General features: G+C 46.8%; 1 protein-coding gene across 1 annotated transcript in view; it reads right to left on the reverse strand.

Moving 5' to 3' along the window:
* The window catches only part of LAMB3 (laminin subunit beta 3), a 128,870-nt gene that overhangs the window by 92,447 nt on the left and 9,295 nt on the right, over positions 1-27,128 (reverse strand). Inside the window, exon 3 of the mRNA XM_075335733.1 lies at positions 26,454-26,608. Within this exon, the coding sequence (XP_075191848.1) occupies positions 26,454-26,608 (155 nt within the window). The remainder of the gene's footprint in view (positions 1-26,453; positions 26,609-27,128) is intronic.

The raw sequence follows: 27,128 nt of genomic DNA on the forward strand, positions 1-27,128 counted from the left end.
GATGAGGGACATATATACCAGGATGAGGGACATATATACCAGGATGGGAAAAATATATAGTAGGAGGTGCCTAAGATGGAGAACATATATACCAGGATGGTATAGAATGGGGAACATATGTACCAGGAACATATAAACCAGGCTGTTTAGGATGGGTAATATATACACCAAGATGGGAAACATATCTAACAGAATGCAGATCATATATATACCAGGATGGAGGACACACATAAAAGGATGGGGGACATTTATACTAAGATTGGCCCAGTATGAGGGACAAATACACTAGGATGGGCCCAGGATGGACAACATACAGTATCTACCAAGATGGGCCTAGGATGGAGGACATAGTTATGAGGATGGTGGACATATATACTAGGATGCTCTCAGTATGGGGACAAATATGCAAGGATGGGCCAAGTAAATGTACATATATGCCAGAATGGGTGATATATACCAGGATGGGAGACATTTATATATATATATATATATATATATATAAAAGGATGGGGGCAGCATAAAAAACATATATACCAGTATAAGCATGAGGAACATATACATCAGGATGGGCCCATAACGATGAAGAAGAGGGGCAACTTAAATGTTCTAATAAGATTTAAAATGCTACAAGGGTCTATATATCTGACCAACATTCGGTGGGCTGGTCCAAATTTTGCACCAGGGCCCATTGGACTCTCGTTAGGCAACTGTTTACAAGTTTCTTCAGGTTCAAAAAAATCAAGGACACAAGTTCCATCCAAACTTGGCGGCTGCAAAGGGAAACTATCAGGCAGAGCGTCAGAGGAAGATGATAGTCGGGCACATACAACCGCTACATAAACAATAGGAAAGGAGCTAGATAAGCAATAAATGAAATTAGAAAAATCTATCATTTTCAAATATTACTTCGGAGGACCAAGTAGTGAACAACCCCTTAATGGAAATGTGTAGTCAGGAAATGACCAATGTTCAAAACAAGCTGCTAAGTTAAATTTATTTTTTGTAATAAATTTAATAATGTATTTTATTCATATCACATTTTTTGCAAAACAAATTATAGAAAACTTCTATTTACAATGTTTACTGAGGCTAGATTGAACTTATACTTCCAGGTTTCTTTTCAGAAGCCTCATTATCTTTACAGACACGATTACAATGATAGGTAACACCCATATACACAGCTGATAGCATAGGATCCACCACTTTCAATTTTTTTTTAATTGTTTAACATGGACAGTTAAGACATTTTGCAAATTACTTTATTAGGGGATTCCTGTAAAAAAAGCATAAAAGTGTTGTCCAAACATCTGTTTTCCCCAGTTTATTTGCCTTGAGCTTCATTGATGTCAGAACATACTCATTTGGAGTGCAGATGTTGGCAGTGAAGGTGTCAGCACCGATCTCCTCCTCTGAGTATTGTGCTAATCACAACAATGTCAAACAGAAACTTATCTCCAGAGTTAGTGAGGCACAGGGGCTGAGCTGACACTTTCACTGCCATCATCTGTACTCTAAATGCATATATTCTGCTGTTAAAGTGCCCGGCTGGAACCTCCACCCCCTCCCCAGGGGGTAGGTGGAGGCCGGCATGACGTGGCTAGGGGGGATAGGGTGAAGAGAGAGAGGGGTGGGGGTTTAGGGACCGTTAGGCTAGGAGCGGGGAAAAGCTTGGCATTGCTGCGGCTGCAGCTGAAGTAGTTGTCACTGCTGGACGCTGCTGAAAGAAAAAAAAAAAAAAAAAAAAAAAACAACCCCGTTCTATTACCTGCTATGGATGCTTTGTTGGAGGAGCTGCAGGGGGCGGCCCGGCGCCATCCCTCCGGCTGGTTGGAGGAGCAGCTGCGGGCGGTGCTGGCCGGTGGCGTGGTGTCGGGTGCGTCTGCGTCTGCCCCGGCTGGGCCGCAGGCGCGGCCCGCTCGTTGTGGTCGGCGGTCGGGGGGGGCTCTGGGGCCGGCCGCGGAGGTCCCTCCTGTAGCTAGGGGGCGGCCATGCCGCAGGTCCAGGCCTCCGGAGCGCCTCTCTCCCGGCGGTTCTGGGCGGGCCACGGGGCAGGCGCGTCCTGCTCGCAGGCCGCGGTTAGAGCCGGGGCGGTCCGGTGCAGCGCCTGCGGGGCCTCGGCGGCAGCGGGGAAGCCCCATCAGGGACCCTCCGGCGGTGGGGGAGGTGTCCGGCTTCGGGAGCCCCCTCCGCGCCGGGAGGAATTCACATCCGCGGCTGAGGTCAGCGGTGGTTAGTAGGCCTCGGCCCGGTATGGGGGAGGGGCCTGCTGCTACCTGGCATCAAGAGGACCTGGAGGAGGCGGCGGGCCGCACTGGCGATGTTCCGGTCGGGCGGCCTGGCTGGTCGGCACGGGACACGCAGGACGGACAGCGGGATCCCTGGCAGGAGGTCGGCGGGCCAGGGCAGGACTGCTCTGGGTCTCAGCAGCAGCCTGGTGGTCGGGATCCAGGAGCGGCGGTGCGTGGACCACCTGGATTGGGCTCGGGACCGACCGATCCGAGGTTACCTTCGCCGTTCGGACCTGTGGAGGACTTCAGACAGGAGAGGGACGCGGCGCCAGGGACGGCTGGACGGCAGGATTCGGGATTGACGGCTGGCGGGATCACAGCTCCTGCGCAGCTTGGTGAGTACAGCTCTGTGTCTTGTTTGTCTTCTTTGACTAATGATGTGTTAGGTAGTGCAGTGGGTCCGGCTGGGGCTGGGATGGCTCAGGGGCAGGCGGCTCCGCCGGGGTCACTAGGGGTTGTGGAGGTCTTGTCGGAGGTCAGGCAGTTGTTGGCGCGGCTAGAGGGGAGCGGGAGTGTCGGACGTTGTGCGTCGGCGTGGGTGGGATCCGGGGTCCCGGGTGTGGGGGTGGCAGCAGCGAGTGCAGCGGAGGTACGGCGGGGGTCCGAGCCAGTGTCGGTTTCTGTGCAGACGGAAAAAGACAAGGATCGGATTCATTTGGATGATAAGGCGAGGGGGGAGGTTTATGTGTGTTTTGAGGGGCCGCTGGGCTCGCATTTAAAGAAGGAAGTTAGGGAAAAAATTTGGAGGGATGATTATGTGGAAATCTTCTCTTTGTTGCCGTTAGAGAAATTTAATTTGGACAAGCCCAAGAAAGACGACAACAAAAAAGAGGATGAGGAGAAGCGGCGGTGGCGGTTGATCCCTCAGACGTTTACAAACTGGCTGCAAGCGTTTGCAATTTTAGCCAGTGTAATAGGGGAAAAGGCGCCGGACAACTGTTCGCACCTTTTCTGCTATTTGGATTCTATAGGGGAAGCTTATAGGGTGTATGGGGGGCAGGCCTGGTTGCGGTACGACGAACAGTTTCGTCAGCGGAAAGCCATTCGGCCGTCCATAAGATGGGACCAGAAGGATATTGGGCTCTGGTTGCGGGTCATGGCACCGACTCGGTATGGGCAATCCTTTCCAGGGGCGGCCGGGGCTTCCGGCCAGGCTGGGGGGCGGTACGGCCAGCAGGCCGGCGGGGGAGCCGGAGGTCAGCCGGGATTGCAGAAAGCGGGGCTTTGCTGGCTCTTCAACGAGGGCCAGTGCAAGTTTGGGGAGCAGTGTAAGTTTAAACACCACTGCTCACACTGTAGCGGCACCAATCACGGGGCGTCAAAGTGTTTCCGACGTAGCAGGGTCAAGGGGGGGCCTGGTAATTCAAAAGGGGGAGACTCCAGTGAAGCTTCAAGAGATGCTCCCTTACCTAAATAGGTTTCCTAGGAGGGAGGAGGCAGAGTTGCTAGCGAGGGGTTTTCAATTCGGTTTTTGCATTCCTTCTGGAGCAGGTCCGGGGCAGGGGCATTTTAAGAATTTACAGTCGGCAAGCCAGCATCCGGAGGTGGTACGGGAGAAGTTGGAAAAGGAGGTGTCTTTGGGGCGTATGGCGGGGCCTTTTCGGTCCCCGCCTTTTCCGGATCGGGTGGTTTCACCGTTGGGGGTGGTGCCGAAGAAGGAGGCGAATAAGTTTCGTCTGATTCACCACTTATCTTACCCGCGGGGGGGGGATCGGTGAATGATGGTATAGATCCTGAGCTATGCTCGGTGGTGTATACGTCGTTTGATGAAGCGGCGGCCTGGGTGCGGCGGTGTGGACGGGGGGCTTTGATGGCTAAGACGGACATTGAATCCGCATTTCGGTTGTTGCCGGTTCATCCGGATAGTGTACGCTTGCTCGGCTGTTTTTGGGAAGGGAATTATTTTGTTGACAGATGCCTGCCCATGGGATGCTCGTTGTCCTGTTCATTGTTTGAGGCATTTAGTTCCTTTTTGGAGTGGGTGGTTAAGGATGTTTCGGGTTTGCAGTCTGTTATTCACTATTTAGACGATTTTTTCTGTGTTGGTCCTGGTAATGCGGGGGTTTGCCAGAGTTTGCTTGCAACGATCGAGTGGGTAGCTCAGTGTTTTGGAGTCCCGTTGGCGCCGGGGAAGACAGAGGGTCCGGGGACATGTATTTCTTTTCTTGGCATTATTATTGATTCGGACAAGTGGGAGTTTCGGTTACCGGCGGATAAGGTGGTTGCTCTCAGGGAACAGGTAGCAAGGGCGCTGAGGGTCAAAAAGCTTTCCCTGAGGGAGGTGCAATCGTTGCTGGGCAGACTCAATTTTGCGTGTCGGGTGATGCCGATGGGGCGGATTTTTTCACGGCGGCTGGCGATGGCGACTGCGGGGGTGCTAGTGCCTCATCATTTTGTGCGTCTGTCAGCCGACGTCAAGGCGGATTTAGAGGTGTGGGGACGATTTTTGGCGGACTATAACGGGCGGTCCCTCTTCATGGAGCCTCTAGTGTGTAATTCGGAGTTGGACTGGTTTACCGATGCATCTGGGGGTCAGGGTTTTGGGGCTTATTTTGGAGGAGAGTGGTGTGCAGAGGGATGGCCGGAGGTTTGGCGGTCGGCGGGGCTGGTGAAGAATTTGGTGCTGTTGGAAATCTTTCCTATTTTGGTGGCAGTGACTCTGTGGCGGGAGCAATTTCGGAACAGGTGGGTGCGGTTTTACTGTGATAACATGGGGGTCGTGTTAGCAATTAACAATATCTCGGCCAACTCCCCTCCGGTGATTAAAGTTTTGCGGAGATTAGTGCTGGCCTGTTTGTCCATCAATGCTTGTGTATCTGCGTCGCATGTGCCGGGGGTGTTGAACTCGATTGCTGATGCTCTCTCTCGTTTCCAGTGGGATCGCTTCAGGGAATTGGCGCCGGGGGCGATGGCCGTGGGATTGCAGTGCCCTCCCAAACTTTGGAGTGTGGTATGAGGGCAGTTGGACATTTGATCAAAGGATCGTTGGCAGAGGCAACTTGGACGGCTTATCAGCAGGCGTGGCAGCAATGGGAGGCTTGGGTGCAGTCTTTTGGTTTGATTCGGTCGGTGGAGGATCAGGTAGGCGTGTTACTCTTGTGGATTGGGCGGTGGTCGGCATGGGGTTGGTCCCAGGCGAAGGTGGGTCGGGTGGTGGCGGGCCTGGCCTTTGGTTTTAAGTTGCGGAATAGGCCGGATTTGACGAAAAAATTTTTGGTGCGGCAGGCGTTGAGGGGGTTTCGCCGGGGGCAGAGTTGTGGGGATAGAAGGAGGCCAGTGTCTTTCGCTCTCTTGGAGCGAATGGGGGCCCACCTGAGTGCGGTGTGTTCGTCTGTTTTTGAGGTTATTTTGTTTCGGCTGGCATTTTCGTTTGCGTTTTTCGGGGCGCTCCGGATTGGGGAATTGGTGGCGGTTAGTCGGCAAGGTTCCGGGGGGATTCAGGCGCGAGATGTTCTTTTATCTGACACCAGCGTGGAATTTTGGCTCCGGAGGTCCAAGACGGATCAATCCGGCAGAGGACGGCGGGTGTTACTGGGGATGGTGGCGGGATCGGCAATGTGTCCGGTGCGGTGTTTGCGGGAGTTTAGGGGGTTGCGACCGCGGGTAGATGGGCCGTTGCTTTGTCATGAGGATGGTTCTTTCTTGTCGAATTATCAGTTTCGGGCAATTTTCCGGAGGTGTGTGGAAGGTCTTGGCCTGGATCCTGGTTGTTATGCGCCTCATTCTTTTAGGATTGGAGCAGCAACTGAGGCGGCCGTGTGCGGGTTGAGTCCGGAGATAGTACGGAGGATAGGTCGGTGGGAATCCAGGAGATATTTGAGTTATGTGCGCCCTTAGCATGGCCTATGAGGTGGGTGTTATGGTATGGTACTGTAATGTTTTTGTTGTCTTCCTTTGCAGGGGACTTTTCCCGTTTGGTCTGGATATTGGGCCACTCCTTTGTGCACTGGGCAGCGATCCGGGCAGACATCCGATCGGAGGGTCGTCAGCTGGGCTTTGCACGAAATGTGGCGGTACTCCGGTGGTTGGGTATCCGGGGCATGCGGTGGATGCGGGTGTTGCCCGAGGTGCACAGGGCAATGCGATTGGACCGGGCGCCGGATATTCTGGTCTTGCACGTTGGGGGGAATGATGTGGGAATGGTGGCGGGCCGGGAGTTGATCAGAGATATAAAACATGATTTACTTCGGCTGTGGGTGGCTGTACCAGGACTTCGGACGGTCTGGTCAGAGATTATCCCGAGACGGACATGGCGTAGGGCTCGGTCAGTTGAAAGGCTGAATAAGACCCGTATAAAAATCAATCGGGCCATTTCGGGTTTTGTAGTGAGGAATGGGGGGTGGCGGTCCGTCATTTTGAGTTGGAGGCGGTGGATCAGGATTACTGGTTGGCAGATGGGGTTCACCTGAATGCAGTGGGGACAGATTTGTGGACTTTGGGGATTCAGGAGGGTATTGAGCGGGCCATGGCATTGTCCGGTAGAGGGGGGGTCTCGAGCGTTTGAGGGGGTCAAAGCGCTCTCGTTGTGGTGGTGGGGGTGGGGTCCTCGAAGTTGGTGAAAATTGGATTGGGGGGTCCCAATGGAGGTGGAATCCCCCCCGTTAATTACTGGTTGGGGAGTGGTCTGGTGATCATGGGGGAACATCGGCTTGGTGGGGTCGGTTCCCGTGCTTGGTGGTTTAACCCTTCCCCCTCATATTTGTTTGGTGCTCCCGAGGTTGTGGTTGCGGCTGGGAGTAATGGGGTTGAGGGGGAAGGTAGGATTGGAGTATTGGGTGATCACCAGATTGTTTGAGCTTCGAGGACCACAACCCCCTGTTTTATAAATGTTATTATAAGTTATGTTAAATAAAAGGCTGCTGTGGCCATTTTATCCAATTATGTGTCTGTGGTCATTTCAATAAGGGGTTAAGTATTGGGGGTGGGGGTATGGTAGCAGTTAAGGGGTCACCAGGACTCCACTATGCCAACGTCAAGTGCCCGGCTGGAACCTCCACCCCCTCCCCAGGGGGTAGGTGGAGGCCGGCATGACGTGGCTAGGGGGGATAGGGTGAAGAGAGAGAGGGGTGGGGGTTTAGGGACCGTTAGGCTAGGAGCGGGGAAAAGCTTGGCATTGCTGCGGCTGCAGCTGAAGTAGTTGTCCCGCCCACCCTCCCTTTTTGTTTTGTTTTATTTTGTTTTGTTTGTTTGTCTGGGTCATAGTGGCAGAGGTGGTGGTGGGGGTGGGGTCCTCGAAGTTGGTGAAAATTGGATTGGGGGGTCCCAATGGAGGTGGAATCCCCCCCGTTAATTACTGGTTGGGGAGTGGTCTGGTGATCATGGGGGAACATCGGCTTGGTGGGGTCGGTTCCCGTGCTTGGTGGTTTAACCCTTCCCCCTCATATTTGTTTGGTGCTCCCGAGTTTGTGTTTGCGGCTGGGAGTAATGGGGTTGAGGGGGAAGGTAGGATTGGAGTATTGGGTGATCACCAGATTGTTTGAGCTTCGAGGACCACAACCCCCTGTTTTATAAATGTTATTATAAGTTATGTTAAATAAAAGGCTGCTGTGGCCATTTTATCCAATTATGTGTCTGTGGTCATTTCAATAAGGGGTTAAGTATTGGGGGTGGGGGTATGGTAGCAGTTAAGGGGTCACCAGGACTCCACTATGCCAACGTCATGCAGCTAAAGGCAGGCAAACTGGGGAAAAAGTTTGAAAGCCTCTTGCAATTTTTTTATAGCCTTGTAGACAAATTTTGTAGATATTGAAAAAACGAGTATAAACATAACTAAAGGTATTATTTTCTATCCAGGAGTTAACAACCCTCATTATTCCCTGGCAGGGATGCTGGGAGGTGCAGTTTAACATAGGTTGCTGACCCCGATACTTCTGAATATAATATAATATTACTAATGCCTTAACTACAGTATTAATAATAGTGTAAGATGCCAAATACCATACCGGTACAATCTGACCATTTCTACATTCTATCCATAACAGTCAGCTGCACTTGGACGACAGCCGCCACTCTCTGAGTCTGAGCACGTATTACCAGCCTGTGGATGAAGTTACATAAAGCTGCAGACTGAGGATGTGAAATGTGAATCGTCAGAATAACATGACCAGATTAGCACATTTTAGCCATACTGGGCTCAACAAACTATCAATTCAGCCAGCACCAGTACAAGCCACCAGGCCTTGTCTTCAATATAGGACATAGGGAAGGAAGCTATAAAAGATTTAAAAATATTTAAAGGTAATCTATCACCAGGTTTTTGCTATATAAGGTGACTGCAGCATGCTGTAAGGGTTAAAAAACAAAAAGCAATGGTGCTTCTCTTATCAGTGTGTGTGCGCGCGCGCGCGCGCGCAATTGTTTATGCAAACTAAAGGGTTTATTACCCTGTGATTACCTTTATAAGTCTAGAAACTCATGTGCAGGGCAGTCCACCATATCCCCTGCTGTGATTGACATCTCACAGCCAATGCACTCTTTATCGAGAGCCTGGTGTGCGCAGGGACAGCTCAGCTGTGTTCCTGAATCTTTGTTTCAGAATGGCTTCAGCCAGTAAACTATGTGATTCACCTTTGGATTCAGGATGTCTTTGCCTACATTATGTTGCTGTCAGATGAGGTAGAAAAAAATGGCTGACAGATTCCCTTTTAAGATTTACTATTTTTTTTCTTTAATAAATCACTAGTACACTGAAAATAAGAAACTTATATCTTTGTACATCTTATTATCGAAATCTGCTTATTTCTTATCCTGGACTGATCAGTTGTCGCGGGCGGAGGAGGGGACGCCGCGCTCTCCCACTGCTCGGGTCCGGCTGCCGCTGCGCCTGCTGCGACCTGCTGCTGCTGCTGCTCGGTGGCTCGAGCGATGGGCCGGATCCCGGGGACTCGAGCGGCGCTCCTTGCCCGTGAGTGAAAGGGGATTGGGTTTTGGGATAGTCTATTGTCCGTGACGCCACCCACGGTTGTGGTGATTAAGTGGACACGACCGCTGCTCTGTCTGGGGAGCCCGGGAGTGATGGTACGGAGCAGCCAGTTGTTGATTTGCCCCTCCGTGGGTAGGGGTTTTTGGAGCTCCCGGGGCCCAGTGATGGGGTTGGAATGGTGGACAGGCGGGTATGGGGCCTGTGGAGGTGCAGGGGCGCAGGGGCAGCGCTGTGCCACACGGCACGGAGGTACTCACTCAGCCAGTAAACACGACACAGTTCTCGGTAAAGAAACGGCTGGTTGGACGGGTCCCTCGGACGGTTACGGTGCTGATGTTAGCGGTTATGTGCTGCAGTTAGCGGTGACGGTCTCTTCCCTGCACCAATGTAAAGTCTCTTGGTAGCGATGGGTTCCCACCAGTTACCCGCTCCCCGGCTTGGATATGGGCCGGAGGAGCCCCTTTCTTGCCCGCAGGCGCTGGCCCTGGGAAAATGGTGCCTTGGCGGTGGCGGTGTCTCCCCTTAACGGTCGGACTGTTGCCTTCAATCGGGACTTGGTTGTTAGGAGACAGAGGTCCCCTTCACTGACGGATTTGGCAAATTATGGCAACTCCTAGCCTTGCCGGGATCCGAAAGGCCCCTGCCCTGGTGCTGACTGTTCTTCGTATACTGCTCCGGTACCGCCGGGTCACCACCCGTCCGCGGTCCTTCCGGCAACCTCCAAGCAGTCCCCCTGCAGACTATCACCGCCGTCTGCTGACCTTGCTGTCTCTCAGTCCGGGGCACACACCCGGACCAGCTTCAGGCTTTCTTAACTGTCACTTAGTTTTCCACTTTAACTCCTCTTACAAGCTCCTCTACCACTTCCTTCTACTTCCTCCTCCTAAACTCATCTGCTTCTCAGACTCTAGTCTGACTTCAACTTCAACTCTCCCAGATCTGCCTGGTTTTCCCGCCTCCAGGGCTGTGAACTCCTCGGTGGGCGGGGTCAACTGCCTGGCCCACCCCCTGGTGTGGACATCAGCCCCTGGAGGAAGGCAACAAGGATTTTGGTTAGCCTTGGTGTACCTGCAGGGAATGTGGGGTACATGTGATGTTGTGACCTGTGACCCCTGGCTTGCCCAGGGCGTCACACATTCATTCTCAACATTTTTAATTCATGGGAAAAAAACCTGTCTTCAGTGAAAACAGATTGTCCTCTTATTACTGAGATAAATAACAATTAGTGCCCATAAGGTTCAATGGAGAACTCAACTGTCGCTTCCGGAGAATGTCTGGGTCCACCTCTAGCTCCTCCCTGCTCCATAAAATTTTAAAAACACCAACTATCATGAGAACTATCATTGTTCCACAGACTAGCATAACTGTTCAATATGACCACCATCATGCATGATGATCATGTTCATCCTATGCAGAACATGCTCGACGCTTGCGTGTAACATGTCTGGTGGGATGCTGCGCACTTCCAAAATAATGCAGTTTTTGAGGTCAGACAGGGTGTCAACATTTCCCTGATAAACACACTCTTTCAAGTGTCCCTACAACCAGAAATCACAAGGATTGAGATTGAGCGAACACAATGGCCATGCATTAGGGAATAGAACGGCTCAAAATCCTGTCATCAGGAAAATGTGCAAGCAGAACGTTCTTCACATGATTTGCAATGTGAGGAGGTGCTCCATCATGCATGAAGGTGGTCATCTGAAGACACTGATGCTGTTGGAGTTGTGGAATGAACACTGTTTCCAGCATTGTCCGGTATCTCGCTGCTGTCACAGATCAGGTAGCAACGCCAGTTGGCCTCATTTCTTCGTAAAAGAATGGTCCGAGGATGAATGATAAGGTGAAGCCACACCAAACGGTTACCTTTGGCGAATTCAGGTAAAAATGCGCTTCGTCACACCACAAAACATTCCATGGCCAATTGCAATCCACTTCCACTCTCGCCAGAAACATGAATGCAAATGTCATGCGGGTATCATTGTCATGAGGAAGAAGTTATTGATGATGGCTAATTTTGTACGGGTATGCCGGCAAGACGTTTCGGAGAACTTTCCACACTGTGCTGCACAGAGCCCCAATTGCCTGGAAACACTGCGTTCACTGCTGTTCACAGCAGGGTTGTTCGTGCCCTTTTCCACAATGGCAGTGGCAATGTCCTTCACAACCTGTCTGCTTACCGGTCGTCACCCACTCTCTGGCTGAACACTCAGTAATCCTGTTGCCTCAAAACGTGTCATCATCTGTCGCAGCGAATTGACAGCCATTGGACCATTACGTGCGTGAAGGACTTTCAAATGACGAAAAGCTCTCAGCATTCAAGGTATTCTCATAAAACAACCGCACTGACAGCGCACAATCCGGAAAAGAGACAGGCATCTTGCAGACTGAATTGCAAGGCGCGCTCACTGTACAAGCGCCACTTTTTCACCCGGTGGGGAATTTTGGTATAAAAAAAATTTAAGATCCCCATGACTTGAATAGCATACATAACAATTTTCAGCCAATTCTGTTCACTGGGTCAGTCTGAACACAGCTTCAAACACCTTAGGCTATTTTATGGGCACCTTGTACAATCACACATAACAGCCATGCTGTGGCCACAAATTGCAGCAACACTGTGCCATTACATATTTTTACTGCTCCTCTGCACATATGCTTAATTTTGCAGAAAAACAGGTGCCATGCTACCAATATGCCATCTTGCAGGTAAAAGGGACCTTCGAAAATATGCCAACCGGCCTAATGGTCGCTCAATTGTGAAATGAAATTGTCCGATCATTGGCTCCACAAGGGTGCACATAGTTAGTCGGAGCATGAAGATGCACCCAGAGTTTCAATAATGCATTTACAAGCCTACAAAAATAACCTTCAATAGAATGATCCTTGTCAAGAAAAAGTCATCTGCATACTAAATGAAATTTGATATGCTGCCACTACTTGTTTAGAACCTGTCTGGGTAGAATATCATGTTAATGACTATTACAATAGTATAGGGGGTGCAAAAGTAGCCACCAGCCGTGGAAAACAGGTAGGTAGGAAGCAACAGTTGCTGAATTTGCTCTTGACCGGTAGGGCTACGTGTTTACGTGTATGATATTGTTTTGGCTCCCACAAGTGCTAGTTAAAAAACACAATAACAGTACTTAGCATAATAATCAGTGCTGTAACCTTTCTAATGGATCACAGACAACAACAGGTACAAAATGATAAATGTAGCTCATGAGGCTAGGAGGTATAACCACGCCTATTGGTAATTACTATATCATACCATCAAGTTGGTCACACAAAAAGTGAACGTTATAAAAAAAACATGCCAGATATTTTCCAAACAGCTTCTAATACCAATCCTACAAAAAATCTGACTCAGCAGATTCTAAATTTGGAAGGGCGGGAAAATTATTTTAATGACTTGTCATAAAGACGTGACTTTGACTTGTTGAGCTTTCCGAGTGTGTTTTGGCTATTTGACAATAGAGCTGCCTTCAAGAATATTCCACCATCACCTTGTTCGGTAGGCCTGATGCCAAACTGGATCCTTTCCTAAGGTCATGATATGTATGGCGCAAAGCAACGCGACATTGAATATGCTTTATTTATGTATTATACTGTATGCCTGAAATTCATCTATGGCCCCTTTTTTTACAAGTTGACGATGCCGAGCTCATTATTAGAAAACAAAGTAATTTCATGATAGTTTTAAACAAGTAAAACAACAAAAAGAGAAGATAATGGGTTAAAATATTGACTAGAACAAAAAAAATAATTAATATTCAATTCCAAACCCATCACATCTGAGATAAATTTACTATAGGTATTATATGCTATGCACATGTACTGTATGTGTACACTTATATTTCAGTTCTATTTTATGCACTGTAAGGTTCGTCAATTTCCATTTAGAAAGGGAATCTGTCTACAGGGTATTGCTACATCATCTGAGAGCAGCATGATGTAGACAAGGACACTTTGAATCCAACTGTGTATCACTTAGATTACTGGGTGCAGCTGTTGTGACACAACCTGAATTTTTAGATTTAGCCATGTGGCAGAGCTAAGAGAGCTGCCCCTACCCACACCAGGCTCTCAATAGAGATTATACATTGACAGTGAGGTGTCAATCAGAGGAGGGGACGAGCCGGACTGTGTGCGTGTGACGTTGTAGCCCTAGCATTGAGTTTAAAGATGCAGAAAATAAATAACAGATCAGACTGTGACAAGACAGGCATCCCTGAATTAATTTTGTTAACCTTTGCAGCATGCAGGCTTCAGCTTACATATAAAAAACCTGCTGACAGATTCCCTTTAAAAAATGAAGAAAGATGATTTTGCCACTGACCTGATTACTATTGAAAGCTGAGAATTTTCTAAATTTCTCCTAAAGGATATCAGCTATGCCATTTGACAACAGCTATCAATAGAGCTACAATTAACACTTGCAGGCTCCTTTCTGAAAAGGAACCAGCTTTTTAGACCCAAAACGTACATAAACTATGTAAAGCATCTGAAATGCTGATCATGAGTATACCTCTTTATAATGAATCAATTTTTCCAATTTTTAGAAAGTTCTCAACAAAGGTTTATGCAAATTAGTTTGCAAGTACAGAGGCCTTGACTTTCATTTACCTCTCCAGTGTCTATCCTACCTTCTCCTCCCACCACCGGCTTACTGTCAGTGACAGACACGTCGCTCTTCGCTGTGACCTGCTTCTCCACCCTAGACCTTGCACAGACTTTTTCATTCGAATGTGTAGCACCCCACAGGGCAGGCCGTTAACCTACTCGTCGCCGGGCCGTTTCGGGTCGGGTCAGGAGTTGTCACGGGATGGCCTTTCCCAGTTCTGTTGCCCCGAGGCGTACAGTTAAATGGTCGGGGTATTAGGGTATTGGGAATAGTTTGTCGTGACGCCACCTGTGGTATGCGGCCAGGGAATAGCCGCTGCTGCCAGGTTCCTCACCGAGGCAGGTGTTATGGCAGTCAGGATGGGGTCACTCCCCACAGGCAGAGCGGGCCCCGGGTGGATGATGAGGGTAGTAATGGCCATTGGCACCTAAGCGCTGGGCAACGGCACCGGTAAGGACAAGCCAACGCAGTCTCTGTGGGTTCAGGGTGCAGTTTACTCACAACTTCAGCTGCCAGCTCGGTCACACTGGTCTCTGCAGTGATGGGCTCAGGTCGATCCCGAATCCGCGAGAGGTGAGAACTGGTCCGGTAGTCTGCAGGCCCTTCCTCACTGCACTTTGGAGTGCGTTTCACTGTGGTTTGAAGCACTTAGAGTCCCTTCCGTACTAGGTAGAGTACTGTTCCCTATGCCAGAGGTGGGGATCCCCTTGAGTCTGACTGTGATCTAGGCCCCGGGAGTCCTATATGCCACCTGGCTCTGGAAACTTGGGTGGTCGAAGAAGCATGGAACCTCTCTGTCTGGCAGAATCTGGTGAAGCAATGTGGAATTACACCACCTTAGGGTGCTGCACCCTAAACAGCGCTGGTCCCGGAGGAACTGATACAGTATCCTCTTCAGTGACCGTTAAACTCCTATGTCCCACAGGAGCTACCAGGAAAGACGTCTGCTCACTGTCACTCCTGCTGGAGAACTCCTTGAATTTGTAAACTGTGTGTGTGACTCCTAACTCCACCTTGTGGCTATTCCTCCCCATACCCAGGTCCTAAGCTAGTGGATTGGGGTCCCTGTTGTGATGGCTTCCTGTAAAGGCCACACACTGTTGGAAACCCCTTTTATACCCGACCCTAGCCCAGTCCCCAGTGGGGAAGGGGCAACCCATGTGTGTAAGTGGTTGTGGATGATAAAACCGGTACTGACCTCTTTTTGGATCCATGATCAGCACCACAACCTGAGCCTCAGGGGCGCCACACATGCGCAGTATGGTCTGGATGACAATGTAAGAATATCAATCTCTGCATGTGCAGCCCCTGGCAATCACAGTGCATGCGCAAGACCTTGGGTATGGAGCAGCTCACAGAGAAAAGCAAACTGTCAGTCACAGACAGGAGGAGACGTTGGAGAGCTGTAAGTGCAGGCCAAGCCATTTGCACTTGTAATCTCATGTGCATAAACATTTGTCACTGATTTTCTAGAAAATGGAGAAATGGACTTCTAAAACAAAAGTATGGACATAACCAACATTTCAGATGCTTTACATAGATGACGTTAGTTTAGAGTCTAAAACCTGATAATACATTCCATTTAAAGAATCCATGCTATTCCACCATGAAAAGCAACTGATTCTCAACAGACAGAAAGGTGAACACTGTCTGTCCACTGGACAGAGATTATTCTTATTGGGAACTTGTCACCACATTTGGCAACTATAAACTGCGGCCATTACCAGTGAGCCCTTATATACAGCATTATAGAATACTGTATGTAAGAGCCCTGGCCGATCTGTATAATGTCAAAATCACTTTTATTATACTTGTGGCGCCCCTGAAGCCATCAGGGAGCTACAAGGTACTGCATCCCCACCAGGATGCAGGGCCTACCCCCTTTGAACCCAGAAGACCAGTGCCGGTAATAGCCAATCACTCCAGATAATCCCTGTTTTCCCCAAATTCCCCCATAGACTGGTACCAGGCTAGGGTTGGACCAATGGATGGCCGCCTAGAGGTGGAGCCAATCAAGTCCACTAGACGACTAGGTGGAAGGGGAAGACAGTGGACAGACAGTCAGTGAGACAGTAATGAGTTAGTGACAGTGAAAGAGAGCAGACGCACTGCACTGCTAAGAGTGTAACAGTGACCTGAGGGCCCAGGCGGTTAGTTGCCAGTGGAGTACGGTGGAGTACTCCCGGAACTACGCCCAACGGGGTACAGAATCCTAGGTCAGGCAAATGCTCCAGGCAGACCTAATAAAATCTGCACAGTGAGGATCTGCACAGTGAGGGGACCATCAAGGAACCAGGGACAGGACCAGAGACTCCAACCTCACAGGGTTCAAGCTACTGTCATACGGACTGCTGTAAGAGACAACCAGGAGTGGACCCCCAGCCACTCCAAGCCATGAGGACCCACCAACAAAAGACAGGTGCAGGGGAAAGAAGCCACAAGGTCACTAAACCGGCACTGGGACAAAGGGAACCTGCAGTTGAGACCAGCCAGCCTCGGGTGAGCAGTACCAGCTTGCAGTGAGTAAAAGAACCAGTTACACTGAAACCCCTTGTGTGGCCTACCTTCTTTCAACACCCATCTGCATCACCTTTCTTCTGTGGCCTGGCCCTGCTTGCGGAGGGCCTAACATCCAGGCTGCCACTAACACCAGCCCCAATAGTGAAAACTGTGCAGCGACGGCTCCATCCCCATAGCAGCAAAACCGCAAGTGGCGTCACGTGGGAACATTATTCAAATCCCCTATATATTCCCCCCTTTTAAAAAAGCACCCAGGGCACAAGACCGGGCAACGGCCACCAAAGTGACATTCCCCAGTTATACACCGCCCGGGACCGAGTACCCCATAACCCTGGGCGACACATACTCACTTAGGGAGCGGTCGGGTCTGATGGGTGTCACTGGTCACCGGTCCGGTGCCTCCTCTCTGGAGCAATCGCCGTCCTCCTTCTACCCAGCCCAGTATGGATGATGTGTTCTACGTCATCTACATAGGCCGGCATTGTGCTCCTGCGCATGTACACTTTGATCTGCCCTGCCAAGGGCAGATTAAAGTATTGTAGTGCGCATGCATGGGTGGTCTTTGACCTTTCCTCGCACCTGAGCATTACACTTCTTTGATCTGCCCTGAGCAAGACAGATTAAATCTCAACATTTTTATAAATACAGTTTGGAATTTTTAGTGCTGAAGTGCACATTTAGTGCTGGCTTTTTGTTTCTTCTTCATTGAATTGGTCGGTGGCTGACCCCCACCCTGCTATGCACCCCAATTTGGGATGTATTCCACCTGTCTAGATTTTGGCGGTTGGTGACTGTTCACATTCAGTCATCAGGCCTTGTCCACAGGCTATTTACTTCATGCAGCATTTGCTCGGACCTGTCCCGCCCACAGCCATGACTCAGTCATGGGTACGGGATTGAAATAGACCAGGTGAGTGCTGCTGAGAGCAGTTCTACTATTCATATGTGAGGCCGTATGGCACATTTTATAAAAATATTTTAGTGTAGGACTGCCTCAAATGAGATTTGCCGTGACGTGGCAAGGTAGCTCAAGAAATTGCATTTTTTTGCCACAAATCTCAACATTTTTATAAGTACTGTTTGGAATTTTTAGTGCTGAAGTGCACATTTAGTGCTGGCTTTTTGTTTTTTCTTCATTGAATTGGTCGGTGGCTGACCCCCACCCTGCTATGCACCCCAATTTGGGATGTATTCCACCTGTCTAGATTTTGGCAGTTGGTGACTGTTCACATTCAGTCATCAGGCCTTGTCCACAGGCTATTTACTTCATGCAGCATTTGCTCGGACCTGTCCCGCCCACAGCCATGACTCAGTCATGGGTACGGGATTGAAATAGACCAGGTGAGTGCTGCTAAGAGCAGTTCTACAATTCATATGTGAGGCCGTATGGCACATTTTATAAAAATATTTTAGTGTAGGACTGCCTCAAATGAGATTTGCCGTGACGTGGCGAGGTAGCTCAAAAAATTGCAATTTTTTGCCAAAAATCTCAAAATTTTTATAAGTACAGTTTGGAATTTTTAGTGCTGAAGTGCACATTTAGTGCTAGTTTTTTGGTTTTTTTTCCAGATTAAAGTATTGTAGTGCGCATGCATGGGTGGTCTTTAACCTTTCCTCGCACCTGATCATTACACTTCTTTGATCTGCCCTGAGCAAGACAGATTAAAGTGTGCCTGCACAGGACTGCAATGCCAGCCTGTGTGGATAACGTAGGACATGTCATCCATACTGGGCTGGGCAGAAGGAGGATGGCGATGGCCGCAGAGAGGAGGCACCGGACTGGAGAGCAGCAACACTCATCAGACCGGACCACCCCCTAGGTGAGTATAATAAAAGTGATTTTTACATTATACAGAGTGGCCTGGATTCTTATTTAATTTACAATATTCTACAATGCTATATATAAGTGCTCACTGGTGGTGGCTGCAGGTTATTGTAGCCAAATCTGGTGACAGAATCACTTTAATGTAAAGAGACAAGAATTCAATAAGTCAAGTAGGTAAAAATTGAAACCGCTCAACATTTGTTAAAATGCAATGATTTGGTTATGGTATGGTGAACAAGGATAATTAATACTGTATGCCAAGGGAGTGAATACTTTTGAAAGGCACTTTATGCCAAACTGCAGCTGATGCTCTGGTTGATATATGGTTGTCTGTAACATTTTATCAGAGACGGTTCACCGTTCTCCTAGACATATTTCATATATGGCTGCAGTCCAGTTCACTAAAGGATGATTATAAGTCATGGATCAGGGAATTCATCACGGGAAATTCTGCGATAGTGGAACACAAACAATACTCTGGAGTAATTCTGAGAATAGATTTACTATGCAAACTGTATTTCTCATTAAGCCAAGAAAATAATGTTAGTTCCACTTCTAAGAACTGAGAAGTCAAAATAATCAAATATGAGAAAGAACATTGTGTGGGTATATGCCGACCAATAAAATATGTAAAAGGCTGGATTTACCTGATGGCACAGTAGATGTGCCTGAAGGCAGATCTGGGGGAAGGGTAGTAAATAAAGGGAAAATTTACATGGATAAATCATTATATACTGGGCATACATTTGTTTTGAATGATAAATATGGACTCATAGGTCTATTGGAGGGAGAGGTGTTGGGTAATTCGGTTTATGCTGCCGAAAGAACGGGCAGCAGGAATCCGATGCTGGCTATGCGGTTGCAGCCATGTATGTTTTACTTTGAAACAATGCTATGTTTAAGCGAGCCAAAGACTATGTGGCTCCGGTGCCTAGTCCCATACACATTTTCCCATTCCGCACCAGATGACGGACCGGTCTCTCCCTAAATATATACGTATAAATGGTTATTAGGAAAGACGGGTGTCATGCCTGTCATTTGATATATGTCCAGAGGAAAAAGACTGTGAAACTTGAAACGCGTAGACCTGTATCTTCTTTGTGCATAAAAGACATGGATTAATATTATCTGCCTCCTGGATTGGTGATGAGTGCGGCATGACACCGTCTTTCCTGATAACTAGTTATGTTAATTTCTTCGGGGCTGCAGCTATTTCACCCTGTGACTACGCTATTATAAGAGTAGTGACTGGCACAACCCCTATAGGTGAGTTTTTCCATAATTTTCTTTACTAGTGTGTACCATTTAAGACACTATTGTGCTCTTTTGTCCACAGTCTCTTTTTCTGTTTCTAAATATGTGCATAGGCAGAGATCCATCAGTCACAGGGAAGAAGGCGGGGAGCAGCCAGCCTGGGGATCTCATTGGACCTATCAGCGGATACACATAGTCCCTATCTGGCAATTCAAAGTATGATTTTTTCTTAAATATTTTGACTCAATGAATAAGTCTAATGCAGGTCCCCTTTAAGACATGGCTAATTTATGTTTTTGCACTTTAATTTAACTATCCTTCTTCCACAGCCATACCTTTTTTCCCTATCAACAAAGCCATCTGAGGCATTGATTTTTAGGGTAAAATTGTTGGTTGGGTATTACACTGTTCACTTTACTAAATAATGTACTGACAATTGGGGGGGAAAAATCCAATCGGGGTAAAATGGTGGAAAAAAATGTAATTCCATCATTGTTGATTTTTAGGGTTTTTTTTTTTACAGTGTTCAGAGAGTGTGGTTAAGGGGACCAGACAACATGATTTTTCAGGGCAGAATGATTGTGGCGATACCAAACATATATACAGGCTTCATTGCATAAAAAACTATTGAGAATTGTTTTTATCATAATGACTTATATACAAAGCCCTGAAAGCTGCAAATTCTTCAAATGCATTGTGTAAGCCAAGCATATATAGAGAGGTATTATATCTCGGAACAAAGCCATCCTCCAGATTTGCTTCAGCTTGCAAAACTGTATATTTCGATCCCTTTCATTTTGGCACAGAATCCAGACAGTACACACGGAGGCAGCGGCTTGTGTGGCAAGCGCTGACCTCTGTCTCTGTTACAAAATGAATTCACTCACACAGCCAAGTGGCAAGTCAAAGGTTTATTTATCATTTATAGATGAAATGAACCCTAACAGGCATTAGCCACCAGCTTTATGTATGACATAAAAATCAAAGCTTCAAGAATTTTGCATTATTGCCAGCCATCAAACTCTGTTTTATGATGTGATCTTAAGACATGTCTCAAATGTTTAAAGCGAATCTGTCAGTAAGTACTAGCAAGTCCAGCAATACCTTTACATGGCCAGTTCATCCCTCTAATACTGAATACTGAGAAATCAGTATTTGAATATGCAAATTAGGCCTAAGGGCTATGGTAGATCCTAAGCCTCTGTCAGTCCAGCTCTATTCCTCGCCCAGCACCATATCCTCCTGCTTGAATGACAGCTTTTATGCTGTGTGACTTCAGGCAAAGGAGCCATCAAGTCAAGGAGGAGGAGACTGTTTTGGTTTTATCAATGATTTTGGTTCCTGAAGAAGGAGTTTCTGAAAAGCGTAAAACAATAAATCAGAATTTATCTTCAAGTGACCGTCTTCTTATCCCACACGGCTGTGCGGGTTAACCCATTTTCTTCTTCCCTCCATACACTGAAGGAAGAGGAGAGGAGGAGACAGGGAGGGAATAGAGCTGGAGTGACAGAGGCTTCAGATCAACAGTCTCATTTGCATGGTTATTGAAATGCTGATCTCTCAGTAACAGAGGAACAGACTGGCCATGTAAAATGCTTCCTCCACTTATCTTTCAAAAAGTTACATTTGCATATACTATAAATAGTTTGGGAGGGTGTGTGAGGTTGCGAACAGATTCCCTTTAAATCAGTCTAGATGATTTAGAAGTTGAGATCCAAACATTTGTCAGAAACTTCGCCCTTCCTCAAATCACTTATATGAGTGTGTAACCCTTTAAATATAAATCAACCCCTTTATAACCCCGAAATCAAATTTTCAAGCTGTGTCTGGAAGTGCATTGTGGCGTAATGATGATGCACTTATAACATCTGAGCCTCACACTGGATTTTCTACCTAGCAGCTCCGTCTCATGGCTGATTTTCAGGTTAGTGGCCATGTACCAGACCGACCAAACAACCGGTCAATCAGCTAAGTGGAAAGGCTGAGAAGCTAGATCGTCACACCCCAATGCAATCCATGTGAACTAGCTTATCGTAAAGGTCTGCACAACCAAATTAATGGTTTTATGGTTTGGAGTAGTAGAAGCTTCTTACAGATTCCTAGTAAAGAAGTGTTCTATTCTTTGGTGTTCAGGAAGGCAGGAGGCAGTGAAGCGTTGCACTCTTGAAGGTTGATGATTCAGATCAGAGGCATGGCTGCACCAGAGATCTGAACTGAGCGCTTTCATGTTGCTAGCAGAGGCAGCTTTACCTCTGCAGTATTGCAAATGCGGCATGTTCTTTACGTAAGTAACCAACCACTTTGCAATTGTAGGGTAGCCGGAAACCTAGTAACCGGTAACCAAAAATGTGAAATCCTTCCATTTTTAAGAACAGAGAGGATTTTTCATAAAAGGTACATTGCAAAGTTGCTTGTCTACAAATTTAACCATTTAAGGAAGTTAGAGAATCCGTTTAAAGAAAACCAATCACCAGGATTTTTGTATATAACCTAAAGCCAGTGCTATACTGGCACTATCAGGCTGATTCTATACATACCTGTAGTGGTCAGCTCAGATGTTTAGGTTTTGAAATCCAAGAAAGTAAAGTTTATAAAATCGTCAGCTTCTTGAGTGATAGCAGCTGAGGATCAGATAATATCTGGGGGGAATTCATAGTTATCCCCCTGTTATAATTAGGAGAAGTATTATACAATTGATGTAACTTTTCTCTTCCACGACCTGTGGTGAGGTCATATCCATGTGACCAGAAGGGGCGGGGCCTCTACCAATAGGAAAATGTTGCTTCCTGATATCAGTTCAGTTGGTTTAGGCCCCGTCCCTTCTGGTTACATGGGTATGACCTCACCACAGGTCCTGGAAGAGAAAAGTTACATCGATTGTATAATACTTAAGCTAATTTTAAGAGGGGGAGGGGATAACTATGAATTCCCCCCAGATATTATCTGATCCTCAGCTGCTGTCACTCAAGTAGCTGATGATTTTATAAACTATACTTTCTGGTATTTCAAAACCTAAACATCCAAACTAACCACTAAAGGTATGTAGAGAATCAGCCTGATAGTGCCAGTATAGCACAGGCTTTAGGTTATATACGAAAATCCTGGTGATTGGTTCCCTTTAAGAAGCCTAACTTCAAGATCCTGTGCATAAGAGCAAAATCTGTAAAAGAGTTACCACTTGTTAGCAATAGTACTGCTATTCTCTCATGTGGCTGGTGGGGGACAGTGACCAGGGCTATAATTTTAACCCTGTGCTTTGCAGAATTATTTATATTTACATTTACAGTATAAAGCTGTTATTTAATTGTCATTCTCCTACAGCTGATTCAGGTTTGTTGGCTCTTATCAGTGCAAAACATTTATCAGTTTCTTTATATAGTAGTAATTGGAGGAAGAAACAGACATAATTGTAAGTAAATGTTAAAGTATGAAGAAATTCAATTCTGGGTAATTTCCATTTAAACTCTAGTCGTTCCTGGTTCCTTCCTTATTCTTTAATTTATTTAAGTCTATTTTATATATCTTGCACATATGAGTTCTAGAATACTGGAAACAAACTTATAGATGTTGGAAAACATGGCTGTATCATTTTAGCTTTAGTTTGTGCTGTATACTAGTGATTATTGTGAGCCAGAAGAATAAATATTAACCATTTGCCTAAAATCACCTAAAATACAAGCTAGACATCATGACATGCCTTAAATAGTTAATCAACAATGAATAGATCACTCCTTTATCCAATATTAGATTATTTTAATGCGATGATGGTATTAATGAGCTGCTGTTCAGCACTAAAGACCATACAGCCCCATCGTAAGTCTGTTGATTTCTGTCATTTCAGGTTATAGCAAGCAAAGTGACAAGCACGTGTACCCAAGTCTGGTTTATGGCTACAAACTAATCTGCCAACTGAAGCACAAGGCAATCATGTTAAATGAATAAGGGAAAAAAGCAGCTCTCAATTCCTCTCCAAGGGTCAGAAAGAGCAGACGTGTTTCACAAAATAAGTCTGCCCATTCTACTGTTTGACTGTGTGCAAGGGGCAGTGTCCTCTAAGCTACTCTCTTTGTGAACTGCTTTGCCCTAGGCAAAGAAATACGCCCCTAGTCATACAGCCCCTATTAAAGCGTTATCAAGTGGAAGTTATGTAAGTGTATGAAAGGTTACACATTAAAAATAGACTTGCTGACAATTGTGAGATTTCATGACAGCTGTCTCGCTCAACAGTAATAACTGAAACTCCCTTTGCCAAATGATATCGAATAACACAATCAGTATGTCTGAGATGGCTGATATCTGTATATGCCACTAAACCAAGGTAATGGGTCAAGGGGAGATTGATTATACTGTTGAGGAGAGCCATAAGATGAAATACTTAATTAACCTCTGGACATAGAGCACTGTGAGAAGTGTGTTCAATGAAATCAATTCTCTATATATAAGCCAGTCAGTTTTCAGAGGAAATCAAAGATGGCCCCCGATGACATCACAGACCCTACCATCAGCATGGATCCACCAGATGACATCCCTCCCATCACCATCACCATGGATTCATCCACTAAAGTCAGACCCGCCCATCAACAGCAACACAGATCCCCCCAATAGCTAGCCCATGAACTGTCCCACTAAATGGGCATATCTGAACTTGTGTACGCCCGTAGCCTATATCAAGAGGACGCATGCTTGTACTCGCTCTGTTCGGTGCCACCAAGAAGAGATTTCACATCCGACTGTGTCTGGTGTGAATTCTATACGCATGCACTTGGTCCATACCAATTAGGCCAGGCAGTAGGCAACTAGTGATCTCTGGTTAAGAGTTCACCCCAACAATACAATAATTCAAGAGGTTTTCCAGGTCTAAGACATTGATGCTGTATTGTTAGAATAGGTCATCAATATCGGTAGGGTCCTGACCTTTGTTGCCAACATTCCAGAGCAGTCCATACAAATAAGTCACATTTTTGCTCCGCCAGTTAAACATTTATTGGGCGTTCATGATTTTTTGAAGCTGAAGAAACTAAGAAAAATTATTTTGACTGTAATTATCATCATTTTATACTTTACAGTGAATGCAGCTGATGTCTACATATCAGAATTATGGGCTACAGACATAGACCATTTATAATCATAATGATTTATTATGGTTTTACAATGTGTCTGTTAAAAGTATTGTCTGTCCATGATTTTTTGATAAGCTGTGCAGAAAAAAATAAAAAGTCTAGTTGGCAACCTTGGTCCTGACTCTCCCTCGACCAGCTGTGCAAGCCCTGAAGCTCTTTCTACGATTACATTACCATCTACCTGTAGGACATCTACTTATTGTTGTGTTGTAGGGTACTGGAGAGTTGTCCCATTCACCTTGTAGTACAATTATAAATTAGACTGCATTCATTTAGGCCAGGGGTCTCAAACAGATGGCTCACAAAGCATTTTTGCAGCCCACAGCCAGGGACAAAGTATACTGAAGGCAATCAGCTAGTGTCCAAGGTCCAAGGCTCAGGAGGGTCCCATGATCAGATCGTCCTCATTATAGTCTATTTCAGCACCTTTGGTGGCGTGCATTGCCATATGGAGCCTTCCTGGAGCTCTGCTGCTAGCAATAACAAGTCACATTCTCAGCTTTATGCCTGGTGTTTCCTCTATGACTCAACTGGCGCAATTACTTCCTCACACTGGCTGACTGTGTAATTTAGCAGGTGTCTGGCCAGAAGAGGCCTACACTACTGGGAGACTAGGGATGGGGTGGGAGAGAGGACATGTAATTGCAATAGGTTGGGGGGGATAGGACAGACCCTTGTGAATTCAGGGGAGAGGCACAAATTAATTTATATTTTATTGGGCAGGGGGAAACTGACTAATTACAGTAATTGAGGGCACAGATTGGCTTATCAATTTATATAAAGGCTACTTGTATATTATGGTTTAGTAGGGAGGTTGTTGTCTCTATCACGGCCAAAGTCACAGCCTAATTATAACAGTGTTGTCTTCACCCTAATGGCACCTCATTTTAGTTTGAGACCCCTGACTTAGACAGTATAAACTAAACATTAAGGAGGCAGCAGCTCTCACGAAGAGCTCAGTTGTCCCTTCAAACATCTGGTCCACAATGTCTAAGGAGTCTGCCCTCCACCTACCTGATTCTTAGGTATTTTAGTCACTTATATAGTGCCATTAATACTACAGCACTTTACAGACATCTGCATCACTGATTACATTAAAGCTCACAAAGTAAAATCCCTATCAGTAAAGGGTGCTTTACACGAGACGATCTATCGTGCGCTAGATCGTGGGGGTCACGGTTTTTGTGACGCACATCCGGCATCGCTTGCGACGTCGGGCTGTGTGACACCTCTGAGCGACGCAGTATCGCTCACAAATAGTGAGTCGTGTACTTGTCGCTCGGTTTCATAATCTCGTTTAATTAAAATGGCGCCGGTTGCTCATCGTTCCCGGGGTAGCACACGCCGCTCTGTGTGACACCCCGGAAACGATGAACAGCAGCTTACCTCCGTCCCGCGGCACCCGCCGGCTATGCGGAAGGAAGGAGGTGGGTGGGATGCTCATCTCCGCCCCCTCCGCTTCCATTGGCCGGCGGCTGTGTGATGTCGCTATGACGCCGAACGTCCCTCCCACTTCAGGAAGTGGATGTTCGTCACCCACAGCAAGGTCATCCAGAAGGTAAGTACGTGTGAGGGGGGTTAAACGAGTTTGTGCGCCACAGGCAGCAATTTGCCCGTGACGCAAAATCGACGGGGGCGGGTACGATCGATTGTGAAATCGCACAATCGGTCGTCCCGTGTAAAGCAGGCTTTAGTCTTCAGAGTGTGGGAGAAAACCGGAGTACCCAGAGGAAACCCACAAAAACACATGGAGAATATACAAACTCCTTGCAGATGTTGTCCTTGGTGGGATTTGAACCCAGAACCCCAGCTCTGCAAAACCACCATGCTGCCCAATTTTGGACAAACAAGAGTCTAAAAGAATGTAAGCTTATACATTATACAGAGTATGTGTACCCACCTCTCCAAACGGAGTGCAGTAAGTTTCTGGCCTTTCCATTCCACAAGTGGAAGAAGCACTCAGTAAATCCGTTCTTCCAATGAGAAGATCTCCTATTGCAGGATAACATCCTCCACGAGAGCAGTCTTGCTGTGCCCTCACAAGTGATGCAAACCCTACATAAGATGTAAAATTGACATTATTAACAAAATAATTTCAAAATATACTGTATATCTAATAAAAATGTATGATAAATAACGAATCTTAAGACACCATAATAAATGCAATATAGTCCCTTGAATTTTCTATTCATTATAAATGGTCTTATAAGTTGATTGTGCTACATTTTCTTTTGTGTTCTCTGGCTATAAGTATTTGATCATTTTTTTAAGCTTATTTTGTCATTTGTCATTGGAATTCTAATAATATGGCAAATGACAAATATATAGAAAACCCCTTGATTTAGGTTCCCAAAAAACCAGAAACCTGTTATCTGGGATGGTAACAACTCCCCAATGATGTTTTTGCTTTCAGCCAGGTACAACATAATACAGAAAAAGAACTTTGAAGACTGTATTCCCAATCTTGTATACAGTTACGGGATCTGATTTGTCCTTTGGAGAAGTCAGACTGACTGTCCGACCTCCTTTTTTCTGTTTATGACTTTCCTAGGCGGGGTATTTCATCACAAGCCAC

The sequence above is a fragment of the Anomaloglossus baeobatrachus genome, chromosome 2 (assembly GCF_048569485.1).
Source record: "Anomaloglossus baeobatrachus isolate aAnoBae1 chromosome 2, aAnoBae1.hap1, whole genome shotgun sequence".
Lineage (NCBI taxonomy): Eukaryota > Metazoa > Chordata > Amphibia > Anura > Aromobatidae > Anomaloglossus > Anomaloglossus baeobatrachus.